The sequence below is a fragment of the Schistocerca piceifrons genome, chromosome 1 (assembly GCF_021461385.2).
Source record: "Schistocerca piceifrons isolate TAMUIC-IGC-003096 chromosome 1, iqSchPice1.1, whole genome shotgun sequence".
Taxonomy (NCBI): domain Eukaryota; kingdom Metazoa; phylum Arthropoda; class Insecta; order Orthoptera; family Acrididae; genus Schistocerca; species Schistocerca piceifrons.
The window spans coordinates 591,116,268-591,143,794 of NC_060138.1; the positions used below are offsets into that span (position 1 = coordinate 591,116,268).

The following is a 27,527-nucleotide window of genomic DNA, read 5'->3' on the forward strand; positions in this document are numbered from 1 at the left end:
GCACAGCACCATTTACTATTCTGTGCTGTATGTGTGACGTTTATGATGATAAACAGAGAAACTTAGCAATAATGTTTACAACACGCGAAACCGCAATACATAATACTAACATGTCTAAAAACTGGTAACAAGTGCAATATCGCATGAACTAATATGGATATAATAGTGTGTTTGCTCAACAAGGTTCACTCCTAATCGAAATCAATGGCACCACTTGCTTCTTACCAAAGGCTGTGCTTATTTGTTGATAGATTCTAGTGTACCATTGAACATCCGCGGTGACACTTTGTCTCAATTTATTGCGTTCTGCCCTGAATACTACAGACAATGAAATTAACTCTCCTACTTATAGCAGACGGTCGAAAGAAGTCTTACCATGAACTAGCCGCCAACTATCGATTTATACATGGACAAAAATTCAAGTCACGGGGAAAGTACATGTATGTGGTACTTCAGTGCGATTTCATTTCCCTAAACGCAAATGTAGCAAATTTACCGTGAAATATTGGAATACCTCGGGCAACCGCAACGGAACCTTAACTTTGAGAGACAAAACCTCACAATATCCTAGATTTCGAAAACACGAATACGGGCTGAAATGTTATGAATCTAGATTTGAAACTTCCTGAAGATCGTACGAGTGACAACGGAACGGTAATGCTCTCTTCCAGACACTGCAAAAGGGCTCCTTTATTCATTGCAAAAGATTTACGGGTCTACATTGCAGACATTAGTATCAGAAGACCAACTCAATGTATTCTGTGTACACGGCAACAAAATTCATAATAGTTTCTGATGCCGTGAAAAGGAAACCAGAAACATTATCTTGGTACTTCGTTTTAATGGATATGCGTTCCAGTGTAGTATGTTGTGGTCCTGGAATAAACCACCAGCAGAGAAGTCAAAATAATGAATAATAAACCAAGCGCTTCCACTGAGACCCTACTCCGAACGGTAAGTCCAAGTTTCGGAGTAGCTGCAGCGTCCTCAATACAGGCTTTGGTTTTTATCTTCAATTATTGATTCGATATCATGTGAGTTACGAGGACTGTTCAATAAAGAATGATCGTAATTTTTTATGGACGTAATTTGTCGCGTCAAAATTTACTCTTATGATATTCTGTTATCTTAATGTGCAACAAACACGACGTAGTAGTTTCATTGTTGGCACTCTGGTTCCCGCCTGTGACAGGCAGGCAAGGTCAGACATGTTCAGTATCGCCTACCGCTGCAATGGAGGTAACTCGCGAGGAACAATTTGCGGCTTTGAAATTCAGATTCCGTCTCAACAAATCTTCAAATGGTTCATATGGCTCTAAGCACTATGGGACTGAACATCTGTCATCAGTCCCCTAGGCTTAGAACTACTTAAACCTAACTAACCTACGGACATCACACACGTCCATGCCCGAGGCAGGATTCGAACCTGCGACCGTAGCAGCAGCGCGGCTCCGGACTGAAGCACCTAGAACCGCTCGGCCACAGCGGCCGGCAACAAATCTTCAGCGGCGGCCTATACAATTTTACGGGAGGCCTATGGAGAGTCTGTTCTTCCCTACAGCACAGTTCGAAGGTGGTTTAAAATGTTTAAAGAGGGGAGACAATCACTTTCAAAGGAAGGTGAACCCGGTGCTCCAGTTACTGCTCTTACGGAAGAAAACCAACACTGCTGCTGTCATTGTGAGAGAGGATCGACGAATTACCTTAAGATCACTTTCTGAAATACTAAAATTTCATTGGGTGCCACCCACAAGTTACTGACACCTGTCTGTGCGCGATGGGTCCCAAGATGCAAAGCTCAGTGTGGGAATCTCCATCAACAACCCCAAAAAAGCAAAAGTGATTGCTTCTGCTGGAAAAGTTATGGTCCTCTCATTCTTCGATATTCATGGAATGGTTTATCAGCATGTTGTACCTGCGCGCGCGCGCGCGCACACACGCACACACACACACACACACACACACACACACACACACACACACACACACTAAGTTATGGTCCTCTCATTCTTCGATATTCATGGAATGGTTTATCAGCATGTTGTACCTGCGCGCGCGCGCACACACACACACACACAACACACACACACACACACACACACACTTCAGTAACTGGATAATTTACAGGGGCGTCCTAAAAACATTAGAAGTCCATATCAGGCGCAAAAGTCATTTCCGTGAAGCAGGCTGGATGCTGCACCACGATAATGCGCGGCCGCAGACTGCCAATGTTGCTGAGTCTTGCAAAAGTCAACGTGAAATGCATCCCTCACCCTTCCTAAAGTCCTGATTTAGCCCTAATGAAGAAATGCCTTCGTGGGAGGCATTATCAATCATCTGACGCAGTGGTGAAGGCTGCGAAGGCGATTTTGAAGGACCTCTCAAAAATGGTTTCCAGCATGTATTTGAACACTGGCAGAAACGCTGGGACAAGTGCATCGCATTCATGAGAGACTACTCTTAGAAGGACCTTCAAAATTACGTGGACGAGTAAGGGTATGTTGTAAAAAAATTACAATCATTCTTTACTGAACAGGCCTCGTACATTACGGCACAAGTTAAGGTCGGTTTAGGGTAGGACGGGGACGGAAATCGGCTGCGCTCTGTCGAAGGAAGCACCCGGTATTTGCCTTAATTGATGTAGGTAAAACACGGAGAATCTAAATCAGGATGGCCGGACGGGGATTTGAACCTTCGTCCTCACGAATACGAGTCCAGAATACTGCGCCACGTCACTCGGTGGGAACAAATTAATAACTCTAATATGGCACAAGCGGTTTCACGGATTTGTTATCTATGAACGCTCGCAAATGAAAATTCCACCTGCATTTAAATCTGCGCAGCTCTTTCAAAGACAAAATCTAAGTCGCTATCTAATGTTCACAGTTTCTACGCCGGAATCATTGCAGCGAGGACAGACTGCGTGATGGCCACTCTTAAATATAGCTCATGGTTTAAAGGAAGACGAGACCGAAGTCTATTATGGGAAGGAACGCCGCCTGGGATCAAGAATAGAGCGGAACAAAGTAAGCAGGCGGCAGGAAGCGTTCCCGACACTCCGGTTACGACCCATCTATGGAGCATGTCCATAAGGCGCCTAGACTGCAATGTGTTCACACAGACGCAACGGTGAAACGTTTACACGTTGCTGAGGTTCACTTATTGAAAACAAAGGCGCTAAAAACTGTTTCCATTAAAAGAAAAAAAAGCTTTACGTACTGCACACGGGTCAACGAGCCAAGGGCAGAACTTGAGGCGTCTTATGACTGAAAACCATCTTCAACATGCAGTAAGAGTGGAACAATCAATGGCAGGAGTAATCTTCAAAATTAATCATCACCACTCCCTCCCTGATAGCGACCTACAGGTTTTCATCTACCCCCGCCGACATTGGTGCATACTTAAATCAGGTCAGAACTGACCGGGGCAGTTGTGGACCATTGCTGCACCAATCTCCAGTCCTCGACTGAATGAGAATGTGGTGGAGAGCAGCAAACAAGGCATCATGTAACATTTGCATGTTCACTCAGAGCATTCAAAGGGACAATGGAAGCTCTTCACAATTTACCTGCAGAAGTTTGACCCGATTTCAAGCTTAAGACTTAAAGTTATGAACCAATTACAAACTGTGTGTGTGTGTGTGTGTGTGTGTATATATATATATATATATATATATATATATATATATATATATATATATAGAGAGAGAGAGAGAGAGAGAGAGAGAGAGAGAGAGAGAGAAATGTCTATATTTGTTGTAAATAGTTGTCCGGTGTCTGCCATCGTAGATTAATAAACAAACATGTAAAGTGACAAATTTTTTTCTCGGCCTCCTTCGAATTGAAGCAAGAAATTCTGTTACCAATATACTCTGACGGGGATAAGTAGAAAGTTTGTCTTCTCTACTGGTCGTAAAAGTCAAATATCTATTAAGTATCTCTGCTGCTAGCTTTAAAACTTAAATCTGGGATTTGCAATTGTTCTGTCAACGCCAGGTCCTGTCTTCCACATTTATGTTTTGTTTACGGATGTAGCGTCCAATCAGTTAATATTTCTTCAGCACAAACCGCAAATTAACATTACACTCGTGTTGCATATGTCGCAATGTCTTTTTTATTTATTTTAGTGATTCAACAAATGGCACCTAGAAACAAGGAAGCGAAGAAACAAAGTTGGATGCTCATTCTGTCGCAGTGTAAAGTTTCTGAAAATCGCAGCGTAATACGTAACTTCCTAGTATACAGTCCACATTCACCATCTGCACAAAAAATCGACGTCAAGGGGAAGCGAATTTGTAATGTGCATTGACTGCATCAGTGAATGTTACTGTGGTTCTACTTACAACAAAATTAACCAGTGGTGTGGTGTCTGGTGATTGTGCTAACAGCAACAGTATCACTTACAAGGAGAACACGACGAGTACCATAGCCCGATTTCCCAGAAACTTTGCTGAGTTGGAGAGGGGTAAAAATAAGCGAACACACGTCTCGACTTACATACTCCACCGTTTCTGAGAAAATGATGACCAAAGTATCCGCCGTAATGTACATCTTTTAGCACGGCTTAAGTTCAACCGAAGCGGAGGCACAATGACTAGCGTCGCGGGTTCACGGCTATGCGAACAGTGTTCGAAACCCGATTCCTAATTTTATTTTTTATTTGTCTATCCACTTCCGGAGAAAGTTACTAAACAAAAATGATTTTTATCAAATTAGGGGACGCAAAGACGCTATATTAATTGTGAAATAACAACAGAGTTTCGCAGTATGAGTTATACATTACATATACACAATGAAGGGCCAAAGAAACTGATATAGGCACACATTTTCCAATGCAGAAATATATAAACAGGCAGAAGACGGCAGTGCGGTCGGCAACGCTTATGTAAGACCAAGTGTCTGGCGCAGTTGTTAGATCGGTTACTGCTGCTACAATGGCAGGTTATCAACATTTAAGTGAGTTTGAACGAGATTGTAGTCGGCGCAAACGCGATGGGACACAGCGTCGCCGAGTAGGGATGAAGTGGGAATCTTCCCGTACGATCATTTCAAAAGTGTACCGTGAATATCACGAATCCGGTAAACATGAAATATCCGACATCGCTGCGGCCGAAAGAAGATCCTGCAAGAACGGGACCAACGTCGACTGAAGAGAATCAATCAACGAGACAGAAGTGTAACCGTTCCGCAAATTTCTGCAGTTTTAAATGCTGGGTCTACAACAATAGTCAGTGTGCGAATCATTCAATTTTGGAGTAGAAGACCCACTCGTGTACCCTTGGTGACTGCTCCACACAAAACTTTGCGCCTCGCCGGGGCCCGCCAACGCCGACCTTTGACTGCTGATGACTGGAAACATGTTGCCTGGTCGCACGAGTCTCGTTTCAAATTGTATCGAGCGGATGGACGTGTACAGGTATGGACACAATCTCATAAATCCATGGACCCTGCATGTCAGCAGGGGAGTGAGGAAGCTCTGTAATGGTGAGGCGGCGTATGCAGTTGGAATGATATGGGACCCCTGATACGTCTAGATATGACTGACACGTGACCTGTACATGAGCAGCATGTCCGACCACCTGCATCCATTCATGTCGATTGTGCATTCCGACGGACTTGGGCGATTCCAGCAGGACAATGCGGCACCCCACACGTCCAGAATTGCTACAGTGTGGCTCCAGGAACAATCCCCTGAGTTTGAACACTTCTGCTGGCCACCAACCTCCCCAGACATGATTATTGAGCGTATCTGGGATGCCTTGCAACGTGCTGTTTGGAAGAGACCTCCACCCCCTCGTAGTCTTAAGTATTTATGAACAGCTCTCCAGGATTCATGGTATCAATTCCCTCCAGCACCACTTCAGCCATTAGTCGTGCTGCCGCACTCCTTCATGCTCGTGGGGGTCCTATACGATATTAGGCAGGTGTACCAGTTTCTTTGGCTCTTATATATATATATATATATATATATATATATATATATATATATATATATATATATAAGCATTGTAGTTAGCCAATCAGGCGGTTGCACTTCTAGTCAAGCGGCCCGCCAGACACAGTAAGTAGAAGTTGTTCTCACAGCGTAGATGATAGCCCTCGAGACTGCTCAGCCTTTGGCCCGGGTTCATCCTCACTACCGTGCCATCCTCAATTGTGGTGTAACTATCTTGTTCCGTTTCAGGAAAACAAACGAAGAACACGTTTGGCGACAGTATCTTTGCGCGCCCAACAGCCTGATTGGCTAACTTAAACGCTAATTGACTCTTTTCAGACTGTTTGTGACCACCGTGTGTAGATCAGTACCAACTCTGCGGAAAAATATTTTTATATTTCTGCAATTGCGACTGAGCCCTAGATTTAACGTTATATTTTCAGTCAGTGATGCAGCATACAATACTTGTTACTTCGTCTTTAGTATTCTTCGTTCTAAAGGAACAAGAGCCCAATTTTAAATGACAGATCCAGCGATAAACAATCGTTCTTTCCACTTTTATCTTTCAGTACAAGTAAATATCAACAAACACACCACGTTTTAAGAGAATTTTTCAAATAAAAATTACTACAGCCACGCGCAAGTTTTGTTGCTTCTAATTTTATATTAGATCCTTTTCACCATTGAGATAAATGTACAAACTTTATAGTATACTTGAACGCAATCAAAATTAGGATTACATTTATTTCGTAGGGCTTGGGTACAAATTACGACAGAACGCAGTCACAGCAGGAAGGTGACTAATTAATTAACATGCTACGGCACGGTCAACAGTCTTGTTCTTCCTGTTTATGGAGAGCCAGTCTGGAAGTGGACTATTGGAACGTATGTTGCTACTAGGCCCGGGTTTGAGAATTGCGTACTTCGCTGCGTGAAGTGTCTCTGAAGCATTAGACGAGATTCATGCGACGTAACAACGAAATTCTTGAACGAACATTGCAACTAATTTCGCTGTATGCTTTTACATAACCTTTGCACTCTTACGACTGGAATGTCCTGCCTACCAAATATATGAAAATGGAATTTCGTTAATCATTAAATAAACAGTAAGGACGACGTAGAACATACACGGGGAAAGTAAAAAACTGTAGAAAATAACAGAGCAAGACTCCAAGAATTCTGGGAATGTTTGTTCTAGAATACGAAGAAGACCCGCAGCTGGTTAGAGCCCCTGGTATCTTACATGCTCTGCTCGTGATCCTGACGCATTATGAAATTTTATTGAAGTAAATACCTTCAGTTACTTAGGAAAACGGGAGCAGAAATGGATCAGGAAATCGTGGAAAACTGAGCGTACATGGCATTTTAAGTCGGCATACAGTAGGAGGCGAAGAACAACATCGTGTTGATCATGCACACAGTATGGTGATAGGGATAAAATCGAGACGAGAGGTATATTTCATGGACACGGGTCTACACATACCGCGCAACGGTGGCGGATTAACTCAATACGAAGCAGAACATACCTTATTTTTGTAATCGTTTCTGACCTTAATATGCCAAACGATTGGCTACACATCAATTGATTTCGACATCAGAGCAGCATCAACTTAGATATTGGCCGCAACAACCAAGCCACAAGCACTGCCCCAAAATTTACGACATCTTTCTCATGTATACTGTTAGCATGGTTAGAGCCGTCACCAAATACGCACTACATACCACTTTTTTTAACAATAAGATGCACTTTCCTTCTAAAGAACTGTCGCCAACAAACTGTTACCTTTAAAGAAAGACGCAGGCAGAGAGAGAGAGAGAGAGAGAGAGAGAGAGAGAGAGAGGGAGGGGGGGCGGGGGAAGCAAGGGAGATACTGAATTACGCAATGTCTTCACGTCACTCGTTCCTGTCAAAATCCACTTCTCAGGAGCAAATAAAAAGTCTGAGCTGTCGAATAGTAGAAGATGTAGTCTTACAGTGAAAGTGCTGGAAATAAAATCTGTATCACATATGGACACCTGTTTAATCAACATCGAAGGAAGATTGTAGCCACGATTTTAACCTCACACAGGGAAAGGAGAAACATAGAACGTACACTATTAATCCAGAGAATCTCAACTTTTTCTTGAGGTAGGTCCAGCGCCCATGGCATATGCTGAACAATGAACTATTTGCAGTGGTTTCTCGGCGACTAAATAGGATCTGACAAATCATACGCTGTAACATCTTTTTGTATCTAACAGTTTAATTCGAATATCTCAAGCTTTTCTGCTATTCATCTTTCCTGTACCAACGTATTTCGTCCGTTTGGTGGCTGCTGAATGAATATAAGCTGACTGTCAGCACACGTATGGACAGACCTCTTACGACAGTCGAGATCTATGCCCATTCCCTTATTTATATTCCCTTCTCCAAGTTTTACAGCACATCTCGTAACCTGATTTATAGGATCTATGTTTTACGTTTCACTACGTTCGAAGGGCCATATTCGTCACAAAGCAGCACCGTACAGCTTAGCTATGTCAGTGCAATCCATTCACGAGCTAAATTACCGTAGCCAACAAATTACAGCCTGATTAGCGTATCTAATACTTACGGCAGTGTACACAATACGGAGTGGTTATACGAGGCGTGTGACAGAAGTAAGGAAACTGATACTGCGAGTGATCTGGCTATGTGTGTAGACCGGTGTGTTCATCCCTTCCAGACGCTCAATGGGAACATCAGCTCCGTATTGAGAGCGCCTTCAGTAAAGTTGTGTGTTTGTTGTGTGTTACGAAAACTAAATGGCGGAATTTAGAGCAACGTTACGCCACCAAGTTTTGTGTAAAACTTGGGGAATCCGCGAGTGTGACCTCTGCAGTAAGTCAGTCCTATGGGGACCAGAGCTCATCAAGAACGCAAGTTATTCGATGGCACAAATCGTTCTTGGAAAGCCGAGATCAACTCCAAAAACCGACGAAGACGTCGGACGTGTGCGTGGTCTTGTGTGATTATTCCCACAAACTGTCAACCAAGTGTTTCACAAAGATGTCCTTGACAGGCTCAGAAAAACAGTGAATCGAGTGAAACCGGACACTGCACAAACATGGATGCTGCTTCATGACAACGCTCCATGTCACATGGCCACTTCTATCGCGTAATTTTTGAACTCAAAAGGCAGTCCTGTCGTTTCACAGGACCTCTGTTCGCCTGATTTGATTCGCAGTGACTTTCTTTTCTCGAAATTTATGACTGTCTCAAAAGGACGTCATTTGGGACCCTGGAGTACATTCAAAATAATGTGAAAGACATGTCAAAAGCCCTACCCGTTGAAAACCTTTCAGCGCTGCTACCAACACTGGAACAACGAATCCGCCGGTGTATAGCTGCCGTAGGCAACTACTCTGAAGGGGACAATACTGTACTTTGCGGAAAAAATCTCAATCTCATTACTTCTCATCAGTCTCAAATACAAGGAATGGTATTGGATCTACTAGAGGAAAAATATATTTTTGACAAGCAATCCTTCCCTTTAAAGCTCGAGTTTGCAACGGAAGTATCCTGTATACAATCCATCAGATATGGTCAGGAAACTACTAAATGAATTGCGGCACCAAATGCTCATAATAATTGGCAAAGTAGTGAAAGTTGCAGGTGGCGGGCGGCAGGAAAATCTGCGTATCCTAGTGGCATTTTGCGAACGGCTCGAGGTAACCATGGGCTACAGTGGCAGAAACGAGTTCTCCGGCATGTAACACTACACCGTATGGAACCTGAGAACTGGCCTCGTTTGAAAAAGCTGTCCGGGAGACAAGCGCGCCACGGCTCGGCTGACTAATCCGGCCGCAGGACCGTACGAAACGTCGCTTTACGTCGGAGGTGCCTCAACAAGTAAACTTAACTGCCGCCAAAACAGATTTGGGGGGAGGAGGGGCTTAAGCATACCGCGGGCATCTGGTTAAATTCCGCATGCAGCGAAGTATCGTGCTGAAAGCAGTGATACAAAATAAACGAGAGAGAGAGAGAGAGAGAGAGAGAGAGAGAGAGAGAGAGAGAGAGAGAGAGAGAGAGAGAGTGATACAGATATGGTAACAAATGCAAACGCGTCACAGAACTGTTTCCCACACTTTGAAACGTAAGAAAAAAAAATTGGGTATGCAAAATGATCTCTCTGCGTATACGCACATGGAACATTTTAATTGCAGACAGGTGTGTTCAAGCAGGCGCTCCTACCGCAAAGGAGAATAGTACTGCTGGACGTGACACGTGACTAATGTATTCAGGTCTGTCCTGGTTATCGACGTCACATTAGTGCAGAATGAAGACGACGCGCCTCAACAAAATCGGCTGTGGCAACATTGCGGGAGCTCCGTTCACAGGTCACGCTCCACCTCCGGGATTGTGCTGGCAATAACGTTGATGTCTATATGAAGAGGCAGCGGTGCAGCTTATCACCTTCCAAATCGGTGATGAATAACAAGTTATGGAACATCACACACGCTTGTACGCTGCTCACGAACACCACAGGACAGACAATTTGCATGGACACACAAACACCACCTTTGGCCGCTCGAAGATATGTGATGCATGATGATTCGCGATACCCGTTGTACTCGCCGACGGCACGCTACGCACACAGCTGAAAATCACACGAGGCCTAGCACTCTCCTTTGCAGAAGGATAACGTACAAACAGCTGAGAGGGACATTTCAAGTGTGATTAAATGAAGTGTGTGGTACTTGCAGAAGATGAAAACTGATAATGTCAGAGCTGATATACATATAGAGAAAACACGAACTACCAATGGAAACAGCTTCAATTCACGATAAAGATGGAAATAACAGGATTACAATGGAAATGGAAATGAGCGTTTGGCGTCATTGGCCGGGAGGCCCCTCGCGGGGCAGGTCCGGCCGCCATATCGCAGGTCTTATTACATTCGGCGCCACATTGGGCGACCTGCACGCCGGATGGGGATGAAATGATGATGAACACAACACAACACCCAGTCCCTGAGCGGAGAAAATCTCCGACCCAGCCGGGAATCGAACCCGGGCCCAGAGGACGGCAATCCGTCACGCTGACCACTCAGCTACTGGGGCGGACAGGATTACAATGTGTCTAAGAGAGAAGCCACAAATTCCAATGATGACTTACTGACACATATTCCTGACATACTTTCGGTTGAAACAGTACCCACCATCAACGGTAAGATCCGCTGAAGTTCTAAATTTATTTTATTTCCTAAAAGGAAAGCACAGCTCGGTTTCAAATGGTTCAAATGGCTCTAAGCACAATGGGACTTAACATCTGAGGTCATCAGTCCCCTAGACTTAGAACTACTTAAACCTAACTAACCTAAGGACATCACACACATTCATGCCCGAGGCAGGATTCGAACCTGCGACCGTAGCAGCAGCGCGGTTCCGGACTGAAGTGCCTAGAACCGCTCGGCCACTAGGCCCGGCACAGCCCGGTTTCGGGACATGTGTCCCATCTCCAGGTGCATATAAAATGTGAGTCCATGAAAGTCTAATAACAGCGGTTAAATTAGGTTACTAGAACCTAATTTAACTTCTGTTATTTGACTTTCATGTAGTAGTTTTTTATGCACCTGAAGATGGGACACAGGTCTCGAAACCGGAATTTGCTTTACTTTTAGGAAATAAAAAAAATTGTAAGTGTAGCGGATCTTATTACTGATGTCTGCGAAACAAGTCTCTTCCACAGCACGCTCTTTGCTTTCCATATTTTAGGAAAAGATAGCATGGATCAAAGCAACAAAAATATGTCTACCAACATGAGTTTTAAAATGAGTACCTTAGGAGCTATGAACACTTGTCAGTACAGAGATGGGTTTCAGAACATCAAGGATGAAGAAGTGCTCATAGCTATTAAGGTACGCATTTTACAGCTCACATTTACTACCCTCTTTTGCTTCAAATGGTCGTTCCTGCCGTATCCCTTAATACTGACCGGGCGATGTGGCACAGTGGTTAGCACAATGGACTCGCATTCTGGAAAACGACGGTTCAAACCTGCGTCTGGCCATCCTAAATTAGGTTTTCCGTAATTTTCCAAAATCGCTTCGGACAAATGCCTATCCTAAAACCGATGCGACCGATGACCTCGCTGTTTGGTCCTCTCCCTCCAAATCAACAAACAATCTGAATATTGATCATTCCTCCGGCGACACCCTCTACAGGCCTTACCCCCGTGCACTGTCGTCAAACTCGCTTTACAAGTAGGTGTGTCATATACTGGAATAATGGATGCAAACAGCGGCCAATTGTAATATGCCCCCTATGTACAGAGTTTCTTCTTTCTTCTTAAAAGGAGTATGTGAAGGGTATCTAAAAATAAAAACAGCGTAACACATGAAATGTAATATAACATTAAAATAGTCCCCACGTAGTAAAACATTACTAGCAAAATAATAAATCTAGGTTGCTGTCCTGCATCTCACCGTTTCTATATCCTGTCTACCACAATAAAAAGTCAGTCCGCCCATGAATCTTTTAATGAAGTACGTGTTCGTAATAATAGCATTATATACGTAACATAGAAATTAATTATTCTAAAAAAATGTTCAAATGGCTCTGAGCACTATGGGATTTAACATCTGAGGTCATCAGTCCCCTAGAACTTAGAACTACTTAAACCTAACTAACCTAAGGACATCACACACATCCATGCCCGAGGCAGGATTCGAACCTGCGACCGTAGCAGCCGCGCGATTCCGGACTGAAGCGCCTAGAACCGCTCGGCCACCGCGGCCGGCTAATTATTCTAAAAAGATATCCATCCGATATGAGTTAGTAGTATAGAGAGAACGTAGAATTATTTGCTTCTAACAACTTTCTAGAACGATGAGATATTTACTCCTGCAATATGGGCTTCAATACCCCAATATGATCTATTTAATTAGGTTTCTGTTTCATAAAAAGCCAATAACGGTATTTTCGAGGCTGTGAGTCGAATGCGACTAAACGTATCATGTGACAGACTAAGGTCACTTACGTCTCTTGCCATTTTCACAGGCCATGACAGATGCCTACAGACAATCTTCACGCAACGAGTATCTCCTGCATGCGTTAGGCATTCATATGTACATATATCAATCAATAACGGAAACCAAGGAAAACGTCTGAAAGGGGTTCAGGAACAAGAAATAAAATTTAACTTTACTGGTGCAAACCTGTTAGGACGGCAAAGGAATTGGCACAGCAGTTGAACGGAGTGCGTAGTTTCTTGAAATCGCATAATGTTGAATAAAACCACGTAATTTTGAGGAAATTAGGTAGAAGTAGTGGACGAGTTTATTTTAGCAACAAAATAACAAGTAAGAAAGACGTAAGAATCTATGCTAGTAATAGCAAGGAAAGCGTACCTAAAGACAGAAAAACATGTAATACAAATTTGAATATTACGAAGTAGTTTTTCGAAGGTATTTGTATGAAGTATAGCCTCGAATGAAAGTGAGACGTGGACGATAAACAACACAGACAAAAAGAAGACAGAAGTTTTGAGCTATGATTCTGTAAGAGAGAACTGAAGATTAGATGAATACATCAGGTAACTCATAAAATCATACCGAACCAACTGGTTGCGACAGAAACTGATGGCGCAGCTTGACTGAAGGAAGTGACTGGTTCGTAGCAAACATCGCAAGACATAAGGGAATCATCAGTTGAGCAATCCAGGAACGTACGTGTGTGTGTGTGTGTGTGTGTGTGTGTGTGTGTGTGTGTGTGAGTGTGAGTGTGAGTGTGTGAGTGTGAGTGTGTGAGTGTGAGAGAGTGTGTGTGTGTGAGAGAGTGTGTGTGTGTGTGAGTATGTGTGTGTGTGAGTGTGTGTGTGTGTGTGTGTGTGTGTGTGTGTGTGTGTGTGTGTGTGGGGGGGGGGGGGGGGGAGGGGGATATATTTTCACCCTCAACGGGCGACTGTGTGGTGTGCAGTGTCCAGTCACGGAATGATCAGTGCGATATTCCTTCATGGCACGGTGATTACCGAACGGTACGTGAAGGTTTTGGAAGAGGATTTCACCCCCATTATCCAAAGTGACCCTGATTTGTACAAGATGTGGTTCATGCAAGACGGAGCTCTACCCTATCGAAGCAGGAGCACTTTGGGGACCGCTTTCTGGCTCTGGGGTACCCGGAGACCACTGGCATCGGTCTCGATTGGCCGCCATATTCTGCGCATTTGAGCACATGCGACTCATTTTCGTACAGCTATATTAAAGCCAAGGTGTGCAGTAATAAACCTAAAACCATTGCTGAGCTGAAAATACCCATTCAGGAGGTCCTCGACAACATCGATGATCCGACACTTCACCGACTCATGCAGAATTTCGCTATTGGTCTGTACCACATCATCGCCAATGCAATGATGGCAGGCAGCCGGCCGCTGTGACTGAGCGGTTCTAGGCGCTTCAGTCTAGAACCACGCGACCGCAGGTTCGAATCCTGCTTCGGACATGGGTGTGTGTGGATGTCCTCAGGTTAGTTATGTTAGTTATGTTTAAGTAGTTCTAAGTCTAGGGGACTGATGACCTCAGATGTTAAATCCCATAATGCTCAGAGCCATTTGAACCATTTTTTGATGACAGGCATATCGAACATGTCAATCTTTACTCGAATATATGTAGCGACGGTTAGATGTTAAATACGGTGTATGCACGCCGTAGTTTGTAAATAATTTATATTTACTCTAGGACTAATGGTTTCCGCGTTCAGGGCATTGAAAAATTACAGATTATTAAAAATACTGTTCTAACCGTATCAAATTAATGTTTATCTTTGAATGAAGTGGGTTGAAAACAAATATTAAATGTGTGTACCACATCTAAGTGCAGCAGAGTCGCTTAAGGAATAAACTGTGTTCCAGGGGTGTAACTTGATGGGGAGGAGGGAGGGGGGGGGGAGTAGGTGTGTTAGTTAGAAGTGCGAAGGGAGGTAGGTCGCCAGATCGTGTTCATGCACTTCCGTCCTTCACAGATCCGCAGACTTAAGGACGAGCCGGTCATTGCCCACTGTAGACCCCACTAAGTCACAAGAAGCAACTACAGTGTCTTTCACAAAGTTATACGGGTCCTCCACAGCGTTCCTTATGAATCACTGGCGACGCTGTGCACAGGTGAAGGAGGGTTATTTTGCACAAAATGCATTAACACTACCGAGAATGCTAATCTGCGATAATAACTAATTAGTAATAACACTAGTTATGGACAGAGAGTACGTAAATCTTTGCACAGTCTTCTGGGGAAGCCTATTCTTAGCGATGCTATATATATATATAAAATTTCCCTCCCGCCGAATGCGTACGATTTTTTTCCCTTAATAGACCTTTTTTAGTTTTCGTTGAGTGGGCTGCAAGGACACACCAGAAGTGTAGGGCAGGCGTCCGTCCGTTTTCCTCTGCCTCTGCCACTTTCGGCGGCAGTCTGCGCGCCTGCAGCCACAGTTCACTTTCTGTTTTCACATTAACAGCGTTTAATGACGGAATAGCTGATTCACTTAGGTCAAGATACCTAGTGTGTTGTGATAGCAGTCATCTGGTTTGCATAAGTAAAAGTCAAAGGAAGAAATACGGAGGGGAAGATAGCAGAGGAATTGTAGTATACAAATTGCATTAGTTACTGAAAGTAGCATGCTCATTTGTTCATATCAAAACGAAATGGCATATTTAATTCCAGATATGACAAACAGAAACACAACAACAGATATGACGAAAGTTGATGACAATACAACGGCCAGTAAAAATTACGTCGGAGACAGTGACATCACAGGAACACAATGTAATGGAATACTCGACTAAATAGAACAGCCGTTGCCAAAGAAGAAGGAAAAACGCCCCCAATAACATGATACTCGAAAGCAGCTGGGAAGAGAGATTATACGTACGAATGCAACTGAACAAGAAAACGATGCTTTGCCATCAATTTTTTATGTCAATGTAGTTTTCGAATAAATAGCTGCCAAAAGCCTACTAGGTGTCATGAGAAAAAAAATGTTTCAGATCGTATCTGAAACAGACGACGAAATACAATGTAAACTAATGAGACCACATCGGTTACATCATCACCACAACGACATGAGTCGCCTATTCAGAGAAAGTTGGACACTACTTATGTGAATAATGCTTCTGCAACGCTGTGAACAGATTCGTACCTGAAAGACTCGTCTGGACTGGTATAATGCTACCACATTAGTACACCCCTACAATTGGGCGCGAGAGTATCGAAGAACAACACGAGATGCATACCGCTAGCCAACTGTGCCGAGTTCCTGCTGGTGGTAGTGGGCTTCCTCCATAGCTGACCTGTATCTTCAGCAAGAATTATGCACTATCCCATCGCACCTGAACTGTGTTTTGAGAAACATTTAACGGTCATGTGGATGATGCGCGTCGTGGACGCAGTAACCCCAACTTTGCATCATAACGGGCGGCAGATGAGCCGGCTGAACCACAAGGTCTCTTCAACACTATCTGTGTATGTCACAACGTGTTGCAACCGTAGTCAAGGTGAACGGGGCTGAAACTTGTTAATATTTTGTTTCTCCTTTGCTTTCTCCCGTTTCTGTATGAGGTCGTGACTCACATATAGGATGATTCAAAAGCAACTGTACACAATTCGTGGGTTAATGTGTGTATCAAAACAGAGAAACGTATAAGTTTTGTCTGAAATTGCTTTATTTCAGAGTTAAGTAGTAGAGTAGGAATCAACACAAAATGAAGTCCTCTCAGAAAGCAAAGACACGAAGGGACCCCCAGCAGCGCAGGATTAGCCGAGCGGTCTAAGGTGTGCGGCTGGTCCCGGCGGAGGTTCGAGTCCTCCCTCGTGTGTGTGTGTGTGTGTGTGTGTGTGTGTGTGTGTGTGTGTGTGTGTGTGTGTGTGTGTGTGTGTGTGTCCTTAGGATAATACCTCTGGACATGTTCAAAATTATGTTCATGTAGGCGAAGACTCAACTTCCTACCGCTCTCGGAATGTTGCATTATCCGTTCATCTCATTCTTAACAGTTGCACAGCTATTTTCAATTCGGTGTTGTTGTTGTGCTACATTCTGCATTGCAACACCATACCGGAGCTCCTTGAGACGATCGCAAATTTGGAAGTCCAGGGGTTTGTATCCGGAGATTTGGTGGGCCAAGCACCCTAGTCCTATACGACCTGTCCGCTTATTGAATTTTGAGATATTACCTTGCTTCCCGTCTGAAAAGTGCAGAGGCACCGTCAACAAAGCTGTAACAGTTGACATGCGCGTCTAACACGACGCGGGAAAGCCTGTATTGGTTCATGACGTAATGTCTACCACTAATGCTATATGGATCGTAACTCGGAAAGAAAGCAGTGCCGGCCGGTGTGGTCGTGCGGTTCTAGGCGCTTCAGTCTGGAACCGCACGACCGCTACGGTCGCAGGTTCGAATCCTGCCTCCGGAATGGAAGTGTGTGATGTCCTTGGGTTAGTTAGGTTTAAGTAGTTCTAAGTTCGAGGGAACTGATGGCCTCAGATGTTAAGTCCCACAGTGCTCAGAGCCATTTGAATTTGAAAGAAAGCAGTTTCTGATGAAACACTATTTAATATTTCACTCGTATTTTGATCCGTATGTTAACAACCATGAAGTGTGTACAGTTTCTTGTGAATCACCTTGTACATCGGATTGACAGCGTTAGTGGCATCTGATGGGATGGCTGCCCTTCCCGAGGCCACCAGTCACACTCGGGAAAAATTGATGTGCACTGAATATCTGCGGCTAGTGTAGAGCTCGTAGTTAAGTGTGAGAACGTTTTCTATGAGTATGTGCAGTGTGTACCTGATCGGGACGCGGGTAACAGCCCAGTATTTACATAGTTAGGTGTGGGGAAACCGTCTAAAATTCACAGCCAGTTTAGCCAGTGCACCAGCACTTGCCGTTAATCCAGGTGGCAGGTCCCGTGTCCCTAAGTGTGTGCGTTAGCGCTCTCCGCTATACTAGCGGGAAGGTGTTACTAATATGTAGTAAGCCTAAATACTTACGTGCATAATGTATATGACTGTACTCTGTTTTATGACTACTTTTAGACTTGTTAATTTCTTTGTATACCAACAGAAAGAAATGACAATATGCCAGAACAGGGCTTCCCAACGTGTGGTCCGCGGACCCCTTAGGGGTCCTCCGGCTCTTTCTAGGGGGTCCACGGCCACCTTTCACCAAATCGTGTAAAATAATGAGTAAAATTATTGAATAAAAATGTGAAAATCAAATTCATCACGTGTACTTTTACTTCAGGTCGTATCCGCAAGCAGCCTTTGCGGTTCCTAACTGAGAACGTATACACAGTTTAGTACCGGAGAATGCGACTTCTCTGATCGACCGTTTCTCAACGATACGGGGGTCGTTTGTGCCCCGGCTCACGGCGCTAGATGCGCTGAAACCTTTTACGCATGCGCGGAGCTAGCTTCGTCGACCATCACAGCGCTCGCTGGCACGTATGCGGCCCCAGGCATCGTTAAATGTTAAAACTTGCTTTGTCAGTGCACTACCTATTTCATAGTCGATTTATGACCAGTTTATTACTTCTAACATGGGTCCGTGGTTGAAGTCGGGATCATTGAAGATGGGTGCGGTTTCTCCATCGCCTTCACAACAAGGGAAGTTTCCACTTGAAATGAATGAGGAGGGAGGACGACCAAAGGAAGAACAATCACAAGAAGCTCCAAAGACTATTGAAACTTCGGGGGGGGGGGGGGGTCATTGGGAACACGGCACTTGCATTAAGAAGCTTTCAGTTCAAATAGGTTTAGCTCTGCAATTTAAAGTTACTGTGCTCTTGACTGACTTGAGGTCCGCCATGGATTTCCGACTGTGGAAGGGGTCCGCCAGGTTGGGAAGCGCTGTGCCAGAACAATATGGTTGTTAATATTAACCTGTTCCGGAATAAAACTTTTCGAGCAGCATCGCTAAGACAGCAGAATATGAACAAAGTCAATGAGGTGACAAATCCTTCATCGGTTGTAGCTTCATCACACTTGTTCAAATGAGGCACGTTTTACTGACCCAGCTTCGTCCACTTGGCATATGATTAATAAAGAAAAATTACGCTTTGTATCTGAGAAACAGAAGTCTGCAACCCGAGTGCTAATTATGTCGTATGAAACCGGTCGCGGCTTTGTAGAGTGGACATCCCAGTAATTGCCTAAAGTAATTCAAGAACAGCAGTTAAAGCCTCAATAATACTGTATCCACACAGTACCACACATTACTCCACTTGCACGTATGTGCTGTTCTCGTTTTAAAATTATGTTAATACGAAAACGGCTGTTTCTCAGTGGGCGCACACGATTCATCAATTTACGCCACTTCCCTGGACAGACACGCCCAATACGGCGAAAGCCCTCCCCTGGGCGCGGTGCGGCAGTGCACGGCACGGCACCTGGAGTGAATAAATGAGAGACGTGACGGAAGACGCGTTGCCAGAGGGAGGCGCCGCGGGAAGCGCAGCGGGGGGACGGCGCTGCACAGCAGAGCAGAGCAGAGCGGGCCGCCCGCTATTCCTGTAAGCGGCTAAAATTAGGCGCCGCCGACACCGCGCGGAGCGGCGCGGCCCACGGCGCTCTGCCTTGCCTTACCAGATCCCTCTTGCAGTCTTGCAGCCCCAGGCGCTCCCGGCAACGAAGTTAACTCACAGACAAGGGAGGAATACAGCCAACGGGTCACCGATATTGCTCATCTTCCGCACGCTTTTACTCCATACTGAGAGGCAACAAATGACTCTTCTCAAGGGTTCTCGAAAAATCAAGATCCAGAGTTTTACTATCCGGCTGAATGTTGATGTTTTCTTCAGTCCTGAGACTGGCTTGATGCAGCTCTCCATGCTACTCTATCCTGTACAAGCTTCTTCATCTCCCAATACGTACTGCAGCCTACATCCTTCTGAATCTGTTTAGTGTATTCATCTCTTGGTCTCCCTCTACGATTTTTACCCTCCACGCTGCCCTCCAATACTAAATTGGTGACCCCTTGATTTCTCAGAACATGTCCTACCAACCGATCCCTTCTTCTTGTCAAGTTGTGCCACGAACTCCTCTTCTCCCCAATCCTATTCAATACCTCCTCATTAGTTATGTAATCTACCCATCTAATCTTCAGCATTCTTCTGTAGCATCACATTTCAAAAGCTTCTATTCTCTTCTTGCCCAAACTTTTTATCGTCCATGTTTCACTTACATACATGGCTACACTCCATACATGGCTACACTCCATACAAACTTTCAGAAACGACTTCCTGACAAATCTATACTTGATGTTAGTAAATTTCTCTTCTTCAGAAACGCTTTCCCTGCCATTGCCAGTCTACATTTTATATCCTCTCTACTTCGACCATCATCAGTTATTTTGCTCCCCTAATAGCAAAACTCCTTTACTACTTTAAGTGTCTCATTTCCTAGTCTAATTCCCTCAGCATCACCCGATTTAATTCGACTACATTCCATTATCCTCGTTTTGCTTTTGTTGATGTTCATGCTGAATGTAACTATATGAAAACGCTAGCCGCCGAACAGCGACGTTAATGCTACCGGCTGAGGTGGCACACCAGAGGTCTTCGTCTTCGTATACTGCATTTGAGTTTTCGTCTTTTTTTCCTGATTTCCCACCAAGAAATACTTTTACCAGTGCAACACATCACGTTTCTCGGTACATCAACAATAGTATCAAGTTGGTTCTTAAGTTCTTTGTGTTTATCCATAAATCAATAAACACGACAGATACTCATAACAGAGACTTTTAGTCATCGATATTGTATTATCCTTAACTATTTACAAGTCTGCCAACACTGGGGTTACTTTTCGAGTCTACGACTGCAGAAATCATGTGTTTTCAGACGAAGAACTCGTCGAGTCATCTTCGGAGTGAACTTTCATCCGGAAACAAAGGTCCTTGGTGGTTATTCGGCCGAAGATATGAGGTATAAGGCGGGTGCAAATTGACTTCCCAAACGAACTTTCTGTATAGTGCTTTTGTCAGTCTGGGAATGTGACCGGGCCTTATACTGAACTACCATCACTTCATGCAATCTTCCTGGTCACTGTTCTTGGACTGCGGCCGCAAGACATCTCAATTGTTGACAAATTTCAGCAGCGATGGTTACACGAGGAAGCAAATCGTTGTACACCGGACCGTCGCTGTTCCGCCATGTGCGAAACAACACCTTTTGTGGATGCGCGCAGGTCTTTGTACGGGAAGTTGCTGCTTTGTTTGGGCTCAATCGTTCCTTTCTTTTTCCTGATGTTAGCATAAAGACACCGCTTCTCGTCACCAGTCACGATACAGGATAGGAATGGTCGGGTGTTTTCCAAGAGCCAACTGATGACTAGCAAGCAGAGATGTCCATATCGCTCCCGCTTTTTGTGATTTTGACTTACAGCATGTGGTAGCCACACATCTCATTTTTGAACCTTTTCCTTTGAATGCAAACGTTGCAAGATAGAATGATCACAGTTCACCATATCTGCCTGTTCTTCAGTACACTGACGTCGATCATTGTGGGTTATTGCGTTTAAACGATCTTCATCAAACCTCCAAAGTCTTCCTGGTCGTGGCGAGTTACTAATATCATAACGATCCTCCTCAAAACGAGAACCATATTCTTGCCATGCCCTGTCCAATGGCATTATCCCCATATACGGCGCAAATATTCCTGGCTGCCTCCGCTGCTCTCACCCCGCTACTGAACTCAAACAGAAGAATGTCGGAAATGTTCCGAATTTTCCACTTGGCACTCCATTTTCTAGCGTCCACAGTTCCACTCACTGTCTCCGAATAAAAAAGACAATACGTAAATTCAAACAGCAACGGTGAACCACAAATAAAAAATGACAATCTATAAATAAACCTAGAGAAGCAGCAATACCAAAATGCAAAACAAAAATGCTACGAACTTATGCACCTAACTAGTAATAACAATGATAATTGTAGTAGCACATTTGAGCCGAAGTATAATCGATGTACAGTAAGGGATTGCGATGTAATAGCATTTTCTGGTGGGTGAATCATGCGCATGTCCGTCGAGTCGTATCGGGCTGAAATTCATGTACGGCGCTGGTGAACACCATGTCTGAGCGACCTACACATAAAATAGTTAAAACTGTATTTTACACTGCTTTTGATAATAGGAAGTAGCTGTTTCTCTATTCGTGACAGGTCGACGTTGTCTTCCTTCCGTTGGTAGACCGTTTCATTGTGCTTTTGGAAGTGATACAGTTTGTTACTCAACAGGTCACAACCGCTCACAACAATCGTTCGTCAACAGTCACTGTAAACAGAAGATTGCTGTGTTTTTGAAACTGAGCCAGCACCAGAATCTTCAACGGCGAATGAAGAATTGTATGAGAATTAATCAGAAAATTACACACACACACACAAAAGAAAGTCGCAACGCAATACGAGCAGACTTCTAGCCTGCTGCCTTGCCCTGCATGAGAAGATCATCGTAATAGAGCAACGTTTTTTACATCAAGTGTATACTGCAATCGTGCGTGAGAGGAACAAAATCTGATCGGCTCCGTGTATACTTCCCTTATGATGCACACCAATTTTTTGTGCGACGCCGTTCCCTACCAAAACGACAGTAATGTATGAACGCAGAAGAGAACCGGACGATTTAGTGCTTTTCCATTAAAGAACATTGTGACCTTTTGTTTCCACATCTTAGGAACTAATTAATGCGTAATGGGTCACAGCATGATTTTAGTGTTTCGATCTGATGTCACTTCAGCAGCTTGCTTATAAATTTCTGTGCTTATTCACTTGCCGGTATTTTAATTTAGCCTGACCAGGATGAGCTTTCCCCTTTACAGACTTTCCCATCAACAAACTTTGAGGAAACTGAACCTGGGTGCTCAAGCCGGCAACCATCGCTACTAACCATTGAATCGTGGATGCAATTTTCTGAGAACTGTTGTACGGGGATATTATACACTTCGCGCCACATTAGCTATGTTGGTGGTGTGCGACGAATTCACGCTACACCGAACCAGGACTCGGACCAGTAAAAACATTTAGAAAGAATTGCCAGGGAGAAGAGTCAGTATCGAACTGAAATTGTGTCGATCCATGATGTGGGAGTACTGACTCAACGCGAAGCAACTAATAGGTATTCGAACATACTACACCGAATATATATATATGAAGTTTTGTATTTGTATGTAAACAGGGCCAGTAGCTCTAAGTAGTACCCCATATATTGATATTAACTCACCCACATTATCTGGAAAAACTGACAAGTAAATCTCTTTCACTGAACTCTAACGGGTACGGGCACGCCTGACTCTTTGCCAACAGAATGTACATTCATCACAGCAGTATCGAAAGGTATCACAGTGACTATAGATCACCCAATTAATACTAGAAAATTTTACTTGTTTCTTTAAAAAAAGTATAACCGTAAAGTGTGGGTCCCAAAGGCAGCCACTTAAAATACCACAGTAAGAACTACAGAGCTCATCTTATACACAGGTCTTATTACAGTGCTGTTGCATTAAATTTTTCCTTAGTATCACGTAAAAATGAAAACACTGAAAGAACAGTTGAAGAAAAGAATAACTGCGTGTTTCTTCTGAAATTAAGAGAGATGCCGTATTCCAACCTGGGCTGAAAGCAGAACCTAGCACTGATCATCATAAGCGTGGTATATAGTCAGAACGAAGTAAAAAAAAGCTTTATCACCTTCACGACACCTCAGGGTTCCCATCGGTTTAAGAATTTTGGTGATTCCAGTCTGAAGAGAATTCAGTATCAGTAGCTGTTTTCCTAAGAAATGGCTCTGAGCACTATGGGACTTAACAGCTGTTGTCATCAGTCCCCTAGAACTTAGAACTACTTAAACCTAACTAACCTAAGGACATCACACACATCCATGCCCGAGGCAGGATTCGAACCTGCGACCGTAGCAGTCCCACGGTTCTGGACTGCGCGCCCAGAACCGCGAGACCACCGCGGCCGGCGCTGTTTTCCTATACAAGCTGCATGAGAGGCTGTATGCACTATTCCTACTACAAGGTTTATGAAATTTAAGTAACACTCTTCTAGCCTCATTGTGGAAATCTTTAATGACGACACGCTGCTGAGCATAGCCATAGAATTCAATTAATCAGAGTGGTGTTATTGCCCTAGTCTATACAATTTCTGCTAGCATTCAATGAACTGCAGCCTCTGAAAGACTGCACTGGGGCACACAAATTACGCTCAGGGATATACAACACGGCAACGCCATCTCAGTTGGAGAAAACGAGTTAGCTCAGGCAACAACATCACGTGCTACCTGGCCTCATCCAGCAGGATTACTTATTTACTATGACAAACAAAGCTTACCATCGCCTGTAACTAATCAATAATTGACTACTTCCAACAGAATTTTCAGTAGCATCACCTAGAAGACACAACATCCTTGATTCTTATGCACTGCTGTTACAAAATTACTTCACGACATTATGCATCTTTCCACGCTAGGAAACAGAATCTTCCTGTCAGTAGCCAGCAATACTAACCACTACACAACGTCGCAGTTTACACACAACGCTGAGATTTACTAGAGGAAGAAATAGTTTACCACTATATCCACTTACAAAATCAAACCTATTTCAAAAACGAAGACCTAAAGGTCTGATAAAATCCAGCAGCAACAACAACAAGAAACTGCCTTACATGATTGATTGTAAGTGGAAAAAAAGGCGCTGCATCACGATATTGATGAGAGTGTGTGGTTGACAACGACCACCGTGTGCGTGCTTCAGTTCAAGTTTGTGAAACGACGAATTGTGATGTCACAAAAGCGGAACACTCGTTTTTCAAAAGTTAAACGTAAGACGCGACAACTCAATATATTTTTACGGCTACAGCTGGCCGAACTATAGAAGAGAGTAGCAAGGCCGAAACAAATTCTACAATCCTTTCTCGCATTTTTAGAGTGAACCATTTTATTAGCAATACACAATTTACACTAAATTACAGACATATCTGAAGACTAACATCATTCACATTCCACACATGATCTAACATCGTTTGCTTTTGTAACACGTTTATTCAAACCGTTTACGATGAACCCATTTATAGACTGTAACCCCTCAGGGCAGCAGTTACCTCGACTTGAAGAATACGGTACTTAACAATCAGCACCAAACAGTTACTTCGAAGTGAATTCGTAAATTTAATGTTCTACTCTATCATTAGCGTCCTGAGGAGCATAAAAATTATTCTTCCCGCGTAGGGAAATGCAAGGACGTTTTAGCTTTGTAATTCCCCTCTCTCTTCATCTCATTCTCGTTTCTGTTGGCGCCGAAAGAAGAATTTTGTGAAAGGTTCTGATCTTGCGAGGTGTATTAACTCCTGAGAAGTTTGGTTAGTGCTTTCTAAGCAGGCAAAGACATTATGCGTGTGCAAGAGGGAAGTGAATAATTGCCTAGTAGTTTGCAAAGCAGTCCCAAATATACGTTTCACTTACTGTAGCGACGTCACCGGATGGAACCACAGGCCGGATACTCACCTGCGAACAGAAGACAAGTAAGAATGCATCAAGCAGCGAGACATACAAAAATGTGATAAGTTACAAATGCTGTAGCAAGGAAATTTTTAATTTAGTTTATAGCTCAAGGAAGAACCACAAGTAACACGGTAACACAAAAATAAGTTAGTGCACGTGATACAACAAGGATGGCTAGCAACAATTGTACAGTGAATAAAGTAAAGATCAAATCCACTGCATCAAGATGAAAGTGGTTGCACAAGCTCTTGTTCTGTCAATGACATTTATTTGAGAAGAGCCACTTTTAGGCTTGCCAAAAGAGTGCCGACCCTGGGCAAAGGTTTCGAACACCTGACATTTGGGTCAAGTAGGATTATTTTTCAGGACGCTTGATTATTAGCACGCGCACAATGAAAATGAATAGACAACAGAAACAAATTAAACCATGACAACTGTAACAATCTTAAAGTACATAAATGATACAAACTTATGTCGGTGTACTGAAGTTTCGGGCTACGTTTGTGGCACAGACACGGCGGAGTGAAACGTACGCTTGCCAGCGCGCCACTGTCTGCCGGGAGGCGCGGCGCGGTAGACGCAATCGTCGATTGTCGGCGACTTCACATTGTTCTCAATAAAAATGTATGGAACAAAGGGAGACAGTCGATGTGTGCTTCCTTATTTAGTGATGTTAAGTAGGATTCATCGAATTTATTTCTAATCAATCTAATTTCATCAGACAAAACAAGTCCGAGTTCACCCCCACCGCGCCCTCAAAAGTTGTCACAGGAATTATAAACAAATTTCCATATCCAATAAATTAACACGCATGCTGTTGGCAAGTGCTCAAAATATGTAGCACTGTTAGTGGATAGCGCATCTAAACAAACCAGTAGTGATAATCGATATTTGAGTGAGGAATAAGATATGGCCTACGCTGGAAGTAGACCTCAGATTGACATTTCAAATTTTTTCCATCCTACCGTTTAAGTAAGATTTTCGCCAAAATTACGAGTTTAATCGGATATAATCACACAAAAGCCCACAGTAGCAACAATCAAAGTTATACTAAACCCGGTGATTATTCACCGACTGATTTCATTTTGCGTGTAATGATTTGGAAAGAGCAAAGAACGGGCACTGATTCTTTGTTGTCGTGCATGATAACAGCAGATTTTTAAAGTAAGTTTAACAGCGTAAGTCTTTCTTCGACTTTATTTACTTATGAACCGTTTTTAGAACAATGATAGACTGGGTTTTAATATTACTTACATGTTAAATATGTTGCCTTAGAGAAACACACCTCCTCTTATCGAACAAGTGATTTGATTCTCGGTTTCGACTTACTATAAACTAATGAGCAGCTCGTCAAATGAAGAGGGCCAAGGCGTAGATGATTTGTGAAAAATATGAAAGCTCTAAACTGAAACAACGCACCTGGAATGGCCAATATTCAATCGGAATTTTTTGGTCTTTGGTAGTACCAATCATGATGAAACCGTTCCACCTGGCCTGGTAGATGTACGAGACATTTCAAGAAGACTTTCATAATTCTAAAGAAGGTAGGTGCTGACAGAAGTGAATCTTACAGAACTATATTTAATAAATCATTGTTGTTATATGCTAATACAAATTGCTTACAAAAGAACGGAATGCCTGCAAGAGGGTGGCTTACGGAAAGATCAATTTGCGTAATGCAGAAATGTAGAAACATGCAAAGAATACTAGGCCTAAGAACGCATCTTAGAGGGTAGGTTGGAAAAAAGCGAAACATGCGTTTATTGTACTAGTTGTTCTAGAGGAAACTTTTTACAATGTTGACTAGAATACAGTTCTTTAATTTCTGGAAATAGATGGGTTAAAATACAGGGAACGAAAGATTATTTATAACCTGTACAGAAATCAGAGCACAATTATGAATCGAAGGATATAAAAAGGAAACAGTAGCTGATAATATTCGATCTGTACACTGTACAAGCAAGAAAGAAAACCAAAGGGAAATTTCGAGAGGGAATTGAAGATGAGGGAAAAAGAAATATAAAGTCTGAGATTTGCAAACGACACAATTCCGATCGAGATAGAGAAGAACTTCGATAAGCAGTCGAACAG

At 43.4% G+C, this 27,527-nt stretch overlaps 1 protein-coding gene across 16 annotated transcripts in view; it reads right to left on the reverse strand.

Annotated features, from left to right (window-relative positions):
* The window catches only part of LOC124803042 (RNA binding protein fox-1 homolog 3-like), a 454,277-nt gene that overhangs the window by 331,147 nt on the left and 95,603 nt on the right, over nt 1-27,527 (reverse strand). For 14 of the 16 annotated variants that reach the window (XM_047264181.1, XM_047264273.1, XM_047264250.1 and 11 more), the window contains exon 2: nt 25,398-25,439. The exons of the other annotated variants lie outside the window; for them this stretch is intronic. In XM_047264181.1, coding sequence (XP_047120137.1) covers nt 25,398-25,439 — 42 coding nt within the window. The remainder of the gene's footprint in view (nt 1-25,397; nt 25,440-27,527) is intronic. 16 annotated transcript variants of the gene reach the window in all.